Source organism: Aulonocara sp. 'chitande type north' Nkhata Bay, linkage group LG17, assembly GCF_057382095.1.
Source record: "Aulonocara sp. 'chitande type north' Nkhata Bay isolate Kocher_YH1m ecotype deep benthic linkage group LG17, A_spYH_male_GT1.1, whole genome shotgun sequence".
In the NCBI taxonomy this organism is placed as follows: Eukaryota; Metazoa; Chordata; class Actinopteri; order Cichliformes; family Cichlidae; genus Aulonocara; species Aulonocara sp. 'chitande type north' Nkhata Bay.
Genome location: NC_141360.1, coordinates 27,630,558 through 27,643,877, shown reverse-complemented (window position 1 = coordinate 27,643,877; position 13,320 = coordinate 27,630,558). Strand labels below are relative to the sequence as shown.

Genomic DNA, 13,320 nt, shown 5'->3' with positions numbered 1-13,320 from the left:
CAATGATCCCACTAAACTAAACAATTTGACTATTCTAAGAGCCAGGTATGATAAATTAACAGCAGAGAAAGTGGCAAAAAGTTTAATGTGGACCAAACAATTCTTTTATGACCAAGGAGAGAAGGCAGGAAAATTATTGGCCTGGAGGATAAAAAAAAGATGCAAGCGGAAAAGGCCATCACCCACATAAAGTCCAAATCGGGTATTATAACAACAGACCCTTTAGAAATAAACGAAAATTTCAGAGAGTTTTATCAATCTTTATACCAATCTGAATATACAGGAAACAGAGAAACACGATGCATTTCTTGATCAGTTAAAATTTCAAACCCTCTCAGAAGAGGATAAAACAGCCCTTGATAGTCCTTTAACAATAAAAGACCTGTCAGAAGCCATAGACGACCTGAATAGCGGTAAAACGCCTGGCCCTGATGGACGTCCAATGGAATTCTATAAAACATTTAAAAATAAATTAATGCAGCCACTTCTTAACATGTATGAGGAGTCATATAAGTCCGGAATACTCCCAGACTCACTGAGATTAGCTACAATAACCCTTTTATTGAAGCCAAATAAGCCTCCGACTGAATGCTCCTCTTATAGGGGAATTAGTCTTATGGGATGTGATTGTGTGTAAAGCACTCTCTAGGAGACTAGATAAATATGTGCCTAATTTGATAACAGACAATCAACAAGGTTTTGTTAAAACGAGACAAGGCTATCATAATATAAGACGTGTCCTCAATGTACTTTATGAGAAAAACAATAGGGAGGACACTGCGCTGCTATCACTAGATGCGTGCAAAGCCTTCGATAGAACAGAATGGAATTATCTCTTACAAGTGCTCCCCAGATATGGACTAGGTGAAACATTCCTGAAATGGATCAGATTATTGTATACACATCCAACAGCACAAGTTTTAACTAATAATAACGTATCAAAACCTTTAATTTACAGCGATCAACCAGGCAGGGCTGCCCTCTGTCACCAATTCTCTTTGTGTTAGCAATAGAACCTCTGGCCATAGCTGTGAGAGCAAACGCAGGAATATCAGGGATAAGAATTGGAGGAAGAGAAAATGCATTTCATATTTGAGTAAACAACTCATGTGCTGTTCCTTTAGAGCAAGACAATATCTTTCCTTATGTAGGAAAGACCCTGAATATTGTATTTATCCCCAAACTCTATTGGAGAGAAATTACACTATACCAAATGGCATCCCATCCTTGTTATCCTGGAAGAGAGCATGATCATAAGAATAAAAATGTTTTTTTAAACCAGAGGATAAACAAGACTCCAACCTATCTCAGTAATACCAAACCTCCAGATCCTCTTATAGATTAACTACCGTATTTCCCGGACAACAAAGCGCACCTGAATATTAGCCGCAAAAGCTAAAATCAGGGGAAAATCCTGTTTTGTACATACATTAGCTGCACCTGACTAAAAGCCGCAGGTGTTTCAATGTTGACTTATCATATGTAAGAGAATATGCACAAAGGGAATTGTCAGGAAAGAGATGGCTGTTTGGAGGCACACCCCTTTTATTAATATTTTGAAAAACAAGTTATGGGTACATATTTGCACATGTAGTACATAACAGTAACCTACAGCACACCAGAAAAATAGATTCGGACTACCTTTTAGGCTCAGGTGCAGTGACACGGAGAAGAAAAGTCAGTCATTCACCACCATCTTTCTCTTCTTCCTGCGCTCTAAAACCACCAAAGTCCTCTTCTCCAATGTCGGAAACGAACAGGCTCAGGATGGCTTCGTCATCCACTCTCCGCTTCTCTCCTTCGTTGTCACTTTCAAAACCAAAGAAATCCTCGTTGTCAGTGTCAGAGTCGAACACCCTCAGAAGGGCCGTGGCGGTGTCCTCCTCTCCATCATGCAGCAGTCCAGCCCTTCAAAAGCCGTTGGTGATCGTGGATGTTTTCGCACTTTTCCACGCTGTCAGAATCCACCGGTGGAGTTGAGCATAACTTGCTTTTCGCAAGTTTATCGCCGCTCGTCATCCACGCCTCCCGCTGAATGCGTAGCGCTACTTTGAAGTTTGTTTTTCGCGCTACTTCGTACGGCACTACGTTGCCTGGCGGACGGACATGTGACTAACATACCACTCTTGAACCTCGATCCTTCCGCCAGGCAACGTAGTGCCGTACAACAGCGGAACAAACAAAACAAATCGTCTTACGATATCACAAAAATCATGGAAAATCCATAGAAAAGCCGCACCTGACTAAAAGCCGCAGGGTTCAAAGCTTGTGCAAAAAGTAGCGGCTTATAGCCCGACAATTACAGTAGTCTCTCGTTTCCCCTTTAAGCCGTCTGTACTTCCAATTAAATAACGTCCATTTCATTAGCGTTTTGGTATTTTTGATCGGACCCCATATATTCTCTCGGTGCCTCTTCTGAAGCTCACAGATGAACTACTGGACTCTGGAGACCAGGGGCTGGATTTCTCATGTCGTTAAGCTTATTTCGCCATGGCAACACAAGCTGGTGTTATAATTCAAAGGCAAATTTCTATCGCTCTGCAAACATGCTTACAGCTGGCAATATGAATAAGCGATGTCAAATGTGCATATTCACTAAATGCCACATGGTTTAATTAATGGCTTCACAGAAGAACTTTTTAAAAGTGACTGCTGCCTTTCCTCATCAATTTCATTCATTTTAAAGCCTTAAAGCCTTCAAAGAAATGCATGGGTTCAAAAAAAATATATGTCCAGTGTATTGAAATATCAGCAATACAAGGTGTTTCTGCTCATAACAGATCAGTGGATCATAAGGTTTTTCTCTATAATCTTTACCTTAAACTGCCCGGAGACAACTACGGCTTAAAATTGGTGCTTAATAAAAACATTTGAATTTAATGGGTTTTTCCCCCCCCCCCTATCTTTAGTCACAGGAAGAACAAGAAGTCCCACAACAGATGGTTTGGCCGCCGATAGGGTCCTAATCTCTACATCATGGATTCAATTTGAGATGATATGAAGAGACAGACGACATTAAGAGAGAATAAATCCACTGAAGAAATGTGCCAGGTTCTCCAAGAGCAACAGAGTTGCCAAACATCTCCACAAAAAACAAAACAGTGTGCGCATGCATTTTCATTCGTACTTTATTAAAATAAATACATAAATAAAATTGATTTAGCCTTTTGTTTAGTTCTCATCCTACACCTTTTAAGCATGTTATTTACTGAACTTGTCAAACATACATACAGTGAACCGTGGCAAAGCTTTCCAAAGTTCTACTATACTATGTGTGGTAAAAGATCAGATCATATGTGCCCATTCGGTCAGAACATTATGCACTTGTAGCTCGTACCTTGCACTTCATCATGTCGCTGACCCTCTGCTGCATGGACTGCCCAGCTTTGGGTCTGACCAGGATGTAAAGGGCTTTGACCTCAGGGCAGGACCTCAGCAGCTTCTCCACCAGCACTTTTCCCATGAAGCCCGTGGCTCCCGTGATCAGCACATTCTTGCCAGCGTAGTATTCCACTACGGACGCCATGCTGCTACCCGTTGCGCCACCGCAGATGTCTGTCAGTCTGGTTTGTGCGTCTGTTGCTTGCTCTCCTAACCCGTCGAGGTCCCGGCCTTCACACAAGTCCTGCAGAGCGAGCGGGAGGATAAGAATGAGGATAGGCAACCTCAAACTTTAAATACTGTATCAGTGTCTCTAAAGCTGGTGTCAGTTTAAGCAATGAAGCATGCAGCAAGAAGCTAAATATGAACTGTGAATCGCACTAATGCAACAAGTGCACAGTTTCGCATGAATGTCCAGGCTTTGACAGATTTAGTCTCATGTATCTGGAAATGAAAACAAGCATTTCAATAAATTGAAAAATATGCATCAGTGGTGGCACGTCTCTGTTTTGACCTTCAGAGAAGAAGCATGTAACTAGTCTGCAAACTTTATGAATATTTATACCATGAGGGGGAGGGAGGGTGATGCTCGGGGCAGTGTGACATCAGCTGCATGTGTGAGCGTGGGTACGAGTGTGTCAGGTCCACCAGCAAGGGTTCAGCAAGATTTTAAGCAGCAACTGATCACCGCTAACCACAATAACCTTTATCATTTATTCATGAATGCAAAAAGCAACAAATCAGAAATTATTTTTAACTGTACAAAATATAGTAAACAATATAATTTGGTCATAGATTGACTCTTTGAATACCACTGACATGAAAAAGCAGCTTAATATTTGATTAACAGATGAGCCATTTTAGAAGCAAACTAGTTTAAAAAAAACAAACATCAAAGTTTAAATTATTCTACTAAGGTTCAACTCACTCAAATTCAGTTTGATAGAAAAAAAAAAAAAAAAGAAAATATCAGTTTGGACTCTGTATCGGTCTTGAAGGGACTATCAGTGAACAGAGGCTATGATGCAGTCTAGAGATCTATTCCCAGGTGATTCAACCTCCACTTATACCTTGACTCATGTGCTTAATGACTCCCATGACACGGGAGAGTTGGTCAGTGACTCTCAGGACCATCTACAAGGTGACAACCCTATTAGAGGTTAAATATCTGAGTCTCCTTCAACAGTTGGAACTGAAGCAGCCTTTTGGATGACAGGAAAAGCATCTTCAAGAACCTAAAACAAATTCCAGCTGCCTTCTGCTGAAGCACTTCAGACTAAATATTCAAACTGTCTGCTAAAAATTCCCAAAACTCCTTTTATCCATGCATCCAAATCAAAACCAAACTTAGTTTAGAAACAAAGTAGGGAAGAATGCTTTCATGTTACTCTACTGCTCTGCTGTGTTCAGATTTGGATATATAATACGTAACTGAGGACATGCAAATATATCGCATAATATAAATAGCTTTTTATGATTATAAACCAATTACAGTGAGGATTGCTAGAATCAAAATTAGACTATTATTCCCAGCTGCAGTTACTGTATTTATATGTCACCGCTTTGATCTCGGAAAACCAAACCTAAAACAGGGAAGGCGTTAGTGACAATCAGTGTCTGAATATAAACACAGGCTTCCACATACATCACAGTTAAGTCAAAATGTTGAATGTTGTCATTGTGTTTCTTAAATTTGTAAAGTCTTGGTTCAAACTATAGGATCAAAGGCATTTCTTTGTCCCCCCTCCCCAGCCTCTCATGCACTTGAAGTGAGCAAGTGCATGAGAAATTACATTACGCCAGGACCTTGGAGGCTGAAAAGACTCACATATATTAAATGTACAAGACTGCTGGTATATTGAAGTGAATGGTATGATTTCAGTAATGACAAAGTGAGCTGCAACCTTCAATCCCAGCAAACAAGTTTGGTTTAAAGCTATAATAAAAAAAATTAAATAAAATAAAAAATTAAATGCTAAGGCTTATCTTTAACCATCTGACATTATGCGTATTCCACATGCAATAAATCACATAACTGGGTTTTATGGCAGTTTTTAGTTTTAGTGGACACCTGTGTTGTAACACTAACACTGACTCTGTTGGACTTTGCCCTTATTTCCTGTAGACAATAGACGACTATAACTGAATGCAACCTGAGAAGTCACATGGCCGCAGATAAGCTGCGTTTGTGACTCAGTGAGGGAGGTTGTGCCATGAGTCCATCTGATCAAAGCACTGTGTTGATGTGTGGGCTAAAAGCTCACCAGCACACTGCCAGCATTTGTGTGCAACCACGCCAACTAAGCATTGATAAATCACACGGCTCTTAAAGACTAGATGACAGCTACCTGTCTCTGGTTGGTGTCACCCCCCCATCCCCACCACACACCAACCAGTCACACAGGGAGGGTGGCAGCGCGCCCAGTCTCATCCAACTTTTTGGCAGCAGCCAATAAAAATGCAGGACTTGACTTGTAAAATTTTCACTTGGCAACAATAGGCACAACATTTAGCCAAGACTGATGCTTGATCAGCACCTTCAGTGATACAGCAGAGCTGTGATTGTACACAAGATGAAGCTACGCTCCTTCTCTTTGCTTCGTTCATCCTCTCTCCTGTGCTGCAGATTCCCAGCATGTCTGCCCAAAGACAAAAACCAAATCCTCCTGAGCCAAACGTGGCCCAGATAACAAAAACAATCTTGTATTTACTTGCTTTCCCTCCATTCTGCCGTCTGTGCATGCAATTTTAAAAATCAGATTCCCTTTCCACACAAACACGAGGAAAAAAGATGGGTGTGTGCATTCAGTTTGGGTTTCTACATGTCTGCACTTGAAAAACAAAAAATGTGTTCCAGAAACTAAACGCCGGGGCTCCTACTGACATCTATGTTTAATCCCAATTTTGTCCCATTATTTTAATTCGATATTCCCCCATCTTCAACTTTCAGACAAGGCAGTATCTCCAGATCTACCACTCTGTACACACAGATGACAACAAGAAGAGGTCACAGTCAAGGTCCTCTGCTGAGGCCCCAGACATTTCAGCCTTGTTCTTCACATAGATTCCCTGTGGACAAGAGGACAAGAGCACATGGGCTGAAAGTCACTACAGATTAACGCCTGACAATGGAAATGTTCCTGCAGCTGGAAGAGTGTTGGAACGGCCATGCATGAATCAAATTCATGAGACTGAATGCTTGTGAAACACACAAGGTTACACAACTCCACCTCCTGCTTCTCTCAATGCCTGTCAGTTAAGCTGAAGGTGTCCACCCTCTACAAGCCAACATGGAAAGTGGGGCGAAACTGTCCATTATTCTCCTTACAGGCCTTTAGTTCAGAATTATGCATTTACAGGATGACTACAAGAAGTATAGAATACATACATCCCAAGTATTTGCTGAAAGTTTATAAATTGAATTTTGGTTCATTGAGATAACTAGTAGCAATTAAAGACACTTGATTTTAAAATGACACACACACACACACACACACACACACACACACACACACACACACACACACACACACAGTAAACTATATCTAAAGGAGTTTAGGCACCGCCTCACGTTAACAAGAACTCATATGGTGAGATCATGAAGTTCAGGGACAGCTCATTTTGAAAGAAAAAAAAAAAACATTTACAATTTAAATTTTGCATCTATCGCCTTCAAGATGATCTCTTTGTGTACCTCAGGACCCCCTTCCAGCATCCCTACTAAGTTTTGTTTACTTTGGGGTGATCGTGGCTCAAGAGTTGGGAGTTCGCCTTGTAATCGGAAGGTTGCCGGTTCGAGCCCCGGCTTGGACAGTCTCGGTCGTTGTGTCCTTGGGCAAGACACTTAACCCGTTGCCTACTGGTGGTGGTCAGAGGGCCCGGTGGCGCCAGTGTCCGGCAGCCTCGCCTCTGTCAGTGCGCCCCAGGGCAGCTGTGGCTACAGTGTAGCTTGCCATCGCCAGTGTGTGAATGTGTGTGTGAATGGGTGGATGACTGGATATGTAAAGCGCTTTGGGGTCCTTAGGGACTAGTAAAAGCGCTATATAAATACAGGCCATTTGTAGGAGCACCATTCTGACCAATTGCATGTGTCCATCTAGGATTTCATCATGGACCACAAACCTTCATGTCGATCACTGGTGATTACGACTCCATCCAATTTGTCCCACCACCAGCCCTGTTTGCTCACCTTTCAAGGTGAAGGGTCACATTTCTGACACACTGGAAGAGGTTGGAGGTTTGCCCAAGTCAACCTCCATAGAATCTCATGTTAAAATCTCAGATTTTGCAGCGTTAAAAAGCATGTTCAAAGACTGGTGCAAAATCATGTTGCACCAACCAAAATGCAGCCAAACCCAATGACTGAGATCACGGTGGCTACAACTTTTATACCGTCTCCAGGTTTGACATGCAGTCAGTATGAGACTTCAATACAACAGATGTCCAAGGAGCTGACCTTCAAGTGCATAACCTCAAAATTTAAAACATGAAATAAATAAGCACAGTCTGAACTTTTTAATCACCTAAATTTCTGGGTAACACTAGAGATTCAGGATCTCAACATGGATGAAGGGTCTATAGATAGTTCTTTTTCCTCAGGCACCCAGCATATTCTCTTGGTTTATTTTTGTCATACTGAATTAAACTTTACTTTTAAATCCCTCAGCCTGTCCTTGTCAATCACACAGATTATGAAGGACAAGCAGATATGAGGTCTGTCAGCAGTGACCTTGTTGTGTTGTCATTGGTGAATAAGACTGCATCTTCTTTTAGAGTCTATATTATGACTTGAAAGGAGAAGTGCTGGGCAGCAAGGACAAGGCCTGAAAGCTTAAGGGACAAGCTTCTCAGGTTATGATGCCATCTTGACAAAGTACCACATCACATCCAAAGTCACTCGGGGGTCACTTTAAAAACAGAGCTGGGTGACGCTCAAGGCATACAGCTCAGCAGCAGAGGTTTACTGTTGTCTGCAGCTAATGCTGCTGCACTCCGGCCTTATTTCATGTCTCCTTTTCTTCACACTGAGGGCATTTTTTGTATTATTCCTCAAAAGCCACTCTCCACAGGAAATCCACGCTGTTTGTCTGAGGAAGCTTGTTTTAAGCCACAGCTCTGCAGTCCTTCTGCCTCCGGCCTTTCCCCACACAACCCTTCCATTACTGGGTCAGCTAAATGCAGCTGGAGACGCAGGCAAAAATCGAGCTGCACAGCTGCACACTGGCTAAAGCCATTATAGCCGGACAAAAGCTGGCAGCGGGAGGAGGGGAGTGAGTGTGGGAAAAATAGAAAGAGCAAAATGATGCAAAATACAGCCAATAATTAAAGCAGCATTAGTCAGTGCCAAGCAGCACAAAGGAACAGTCAGGCCCTTTCACTATCGCACAGTGATGGCAGTGACAAAAAGAAACCTGAAAAGCTCTGTTAAGTATACAACCACTACTGGCTGCAGTTTCACAGTGCTGTGCCAACATGGGACTCCAGGAGATGCACCTTTATCCGCCATCCAAAAGAACCACAAAAGTCAATACATCCTGCATTTAGAGACAGAGGAATCACCATCAAAGGCTTGAATCAACAGAAGCAATAGTGGTCATCCCAGCTCCTAACCCACAAGTCCACATTTCTAAATTTGGTTTTGTTAGGCTCACCGTGCTGTTTAAGGCAGTTTCTGGTTCTTGTCTCAATGACAATCGGAAGAGAGGAAATGAGTCTCTTTTCCCTGTCCCAGAGAGACTAGATGAGGGTGGGGTAATGACCTGACCACAAGATTAAATAAAATACATTAGCTGCTAAAAGTAACACTTGAGAAAAGCATGTTAATAGTGACTACTGGGCAAGCCCTTTAGTCTTTTAGTTACTGCTATTATGCCTGCAATTTACAGTGATAAGTGAAGTAAGCTAAATTTACAAGCCTCAGATAAAAATCTCACTAATATTACAAGCTTATAATCATACTTTATGCATGCTATTGGAAAAACATATGTAGCAGAAAAATGTAGAATGAGGAGAGATCTATTGTAATAGTCAAGCTAAAGTACTAAGTGGACTTGAATAGGTTTGAGCTTAAAAGTTAACTAAAGCTAATGGATTAGCATTACTCACTTGTAAAATATATAGCTCATAGTTTTAAGTTATGATCCAATAGTATAGATAAACAGAACTGTCAGCAACTAGTTAAAATTATAATAAAAACTGTATAAAACATGAGTAACAGTTAAATTGTTAGGCATAAACACAGCTAATAGCCCAGCCCAGCCTCACATCTACTTCACAGCTGATCAGGTGAGAAATCAACTCAAGAGGACGAAGGCAAGGAAGGCAGCAGGTCCGGATGGAATCTGCTCCAGACTGCTCAGGGACTGTGCAGACCAGCTCTGTCAGGTGGCCCTGTACATCTTCAACCTGAGCCTGAGCCTGGAGAGGGTTCCTGAACTGTGGAAGACTTCCTGTGTGGTTCCGGTGCCAAAAATCGCACACCCCAGGGAGCCCAACCACTTCAGGCCTGTTGCCTTGACTTCTCATCTGATGAAGACCATGGAAAGGCTCATCCTGCACCACCTTCAGCCACTGGTGGGCTCAGTGTTGGACCCCCTGCAGTTCGCCTACCGTTCTGGAATTGGGGTGGATGACGCTGTCATCTACCTGTTACACTGATCCCTCTCTCACCTAGAGCAGGCGGGGAGCACTGTGAGGATCATGTTTTTTGACTTCTCCAGTGCTTTCAACACCATCCAACCCGCACTACTGAGAGGGAAGCTGGAGGGAGCTGGAGTAGGCAAACAGCTGACTGCATGGACCATCGACTACCTTACCAACAGACCACAGTATGTGAGGCTCCATGACTGTGTGTCCGAGGTGGTAATCTGCAGCACGGGGGCACCGCAGGGCACGGTTCTCTCACCTTTCCTGTTCAGCCTTTACACTTCAGACTTCTGTTATAATTCGGCCGATTGCCATATACAGAAGTTCTCAGATGATACAGCCATCATTGGATGCGTATCAGACGGGAATGATCAGGAATACAGGGGGGTCATCAGTGACTTTGTTGGCTGGTCTGAGACCAACGTACTCCAAATCAACGCCGGCAAGACAAAGGAGATGATCATAGACTTCAGGAGGAATTCACCCCCTACAACACCGGTGAACATCCAAGGGAGAGACATTGAGATAGTGGACTCTTATAAGTACCTGGGTGTTCACCTCAACAAGAAACTGGACTGGACAACAAATACAGACGTCCTGTATAAGAAGGGCCAGAGTCGACTCCACCTGCTGAGGAGACTGAGGTCCTTCGGAGTCTGCAGGACTCTGTTAAGGACATTCTATGACACTGTGGTGGCATCTGCCCTTTTCTATGCAGTGGCCTGCTGGGGGAGTGGATGCACGGACAGGGACAGGAGCAGGATTGACAAACTGGTGCGGAGGTCTAGCTCCGTGCTGGGATGTCCCCTGGAGTCTGTGGAGGTGGTTGGTGAGGGGAGGATGCTAGTAAAGCTGACATCCATCATGAACAACCCACGTCACCCACTGCATGAGTATGTGAGTGGTCTGAGCAGCTCCTTTAGTCAGAGACTGAAACACCCTCGCTGCAGGAAGGAGCGCTCTCGCAGATCATTCATCCCAACAGCAGTTAGACTCTATAACTCCTCAATCACGATGTCATAAGTCACTGGACACTGTGAACATCCACGGTCACCACTTCATGCATAATGGACCTTCCATGACCTTCCAAGCTATATAGTTTATGTCTTCCATATTTCAAACCATATCCATAATCACATACTGTGTATGCTACCATTGTATATAGTGTATTATCTTACTTTTTTTCATTGATTGTACTTAATTGTATTTTTGTATTTCCTTCATATATCTGTACCTGAGCTGAGGTGACGCAAAAATTTCCCCGTTGTGGGATCAATAAAGTCTTATCTTATCTTATCTTAATAGTTAGCCAAGCCAAGCATATGCTATAGCAAGGAGCTAAGAGTGAGGCTATTAAATACAAATACAGGCTATTAGCGCCTTGCTAATAGCATTACCATTAACTCCTTTATACAACATTAGCTAAGACTGACATAGCTGTAACTGTGAAATTGTTTGTTACATTGCATAATATAGACATTGATGGATCTCGTTAAAAGAAGAGGAAACTACACACTAATAAAACATCACCCAAATAATGTTTTTGTTCTTTTCGTAATAAAATGTGGTTCTGATGTTTTCTTGAGATACTACATAAGATAAATAAAAGTGTAAATAACCATCAATATTTCATTGTTACAGTATTTTGTCTGGCTGCTTAACTTACATATGGCTAATCGAGTGTCAAGTTCTTCAAGACAGAGCTACTAGCATTAGCCATTTGAGCATGACTACAGCATAAAGGACATGGTGCCTACATGATGAATACGAGTGTGCTCCAGCAATGGCTTAATGTATGTTACATCAGATAAACCCACTATAAATGTGACAAGTTATACACTACAGTATTAAAGACTTTTTCAGCATACTGCAGCTCAACTCCCCCGCTCTGGTGTATGAGGCAGTAACTTTGTCCCTTACACAAACCCACATAATTGCGCAGCACTTTTTAAAAGGGCCCTTATCCAAGACTGCATTATCGCATAAAAACGGCAGGTCTTCTCTCTCCCACTCCATTTTTTTTTCTAAGGCAGCTAAATGCTAATCTAATTAGAATTAATTATATTGGCCGTGGGCTTCAAGGATTTAAGCAGGACCTCTTTAATTCAACCTTTTCACTAAACTATGAGCAAGTGTCAACACAAAGGTCAGCGCTCTCTGTTAGATATCTGGCCGTGGGAGCGCTGGTGTGTGAGCTAATGTTTCTGTGTGCACGTGTATACGCTTGCGTCAGTGCGTTGTCGACATTGTATGCGATGGCAGAGGGATTCTGTAATTACACCAGCTGTCTCTGAGTGACAGAGCCTCCGTGAGCTGTGGTGTCCGTTTACGCCTGGCTTAGACCCAGGCTGCCAATCGCACCCGCAGTGCAGCTCTCAGGCCAAGAGGTCAGGAACTTGTATTGTGTGTTCAACATGGTATGAAACCCGTGCACGACTTTCAAGTAATAAACACTGTCCTCCAATTATTGGCTGGAATCAGCAGAGTTTGATGACAACTTTTCATTTTCTGTAATTTGTGTATGATTTCAACTCTTACCGACTCTTGGGAACAAACTGCCCTCCAGCTTTTCTTGAGGACAGTTGCAGTGGTGTGTGTGAAGCATATGCAAGTTATACCTGTGTACCAAACCAAATTTAACTAATTAAAAATAATAATAAATAATTCTGTAAGACTAAACCTGGCATCAGAAAATAGTTACACTAAGAAATAAATCAAAGCAATGCATTGGAAGAAAGAAAAATGACCTACACAACTTGTATCCTTAAATATATAGTTAAAACAAAATTTGCAACACAGTGAGTTTACATCAGATGGCTCAGTCATCCACACCTTTTTAAACAGCTTCCCTCAAGGCTGAAAAAGATATGCATGCTGCCATAAGCTTAACATGTCACATGTTCATTTGAATTCAACTTTCCATATGGTAAACAGTTACAGTGGAGGAAAAAAAAAGTGTCATTGTATGTTTATTCTGAAATAGCATCGCTGGATTAAAGTGGAAAAGGTGACAAGGAAAAACTACTGGAGTTTCATGGAAGCCACAATTACTCTGATTCCTAGAAACTCAGCTTTCATGCACTGAGAGGAAACCGATCACCTGTCCCATTGTTTGAGGGCCATGGGGAGAACAGGCCTCTCCCTGAACCATCAACACCAACTCACTCACTATAATACCAAAACTGCAATGTTATACTTTGAAATTAAAATTAGAATAATTGTTTATCATGCTGATTTTTCCCTTAATGCAAATACAGGGATGTAAATGGATTCATGGACTGCACAGAGCCATAA

At 42.2% G+C, this 13,320-nt stretch overlaps 1 protein-coding gene across 3 annotated transcripts in view; it reads right to left on the bottom strand.

Annotated features, from left to right (window-relative positions):
- Positions 1-13,320, bottom strand: part of LOC147310211 (fatty acyl-CoA reductase 1) — a 62,375-nt gene that overhangs the window by 36,141 nt on the left and 12,914 nt on the right. For all 3 annotated transcript variants that reach the window (XR_015125852.1, XM_086269998.1, XM_086269997.1), the window contains exon 2: positions 3,338-3,625. Coding sequence is in view for 2 of the 3 variants with exons in the window: in XM_086269998.1 (XP_086126124.1) it covers positions 3,338-3,625 (288 nt within the window). In the remaining variant the exon portion in view is untranslated. The remainder of the gene's footprint in view (positions 1-3,337; positions 3,626-13,320) is intronic.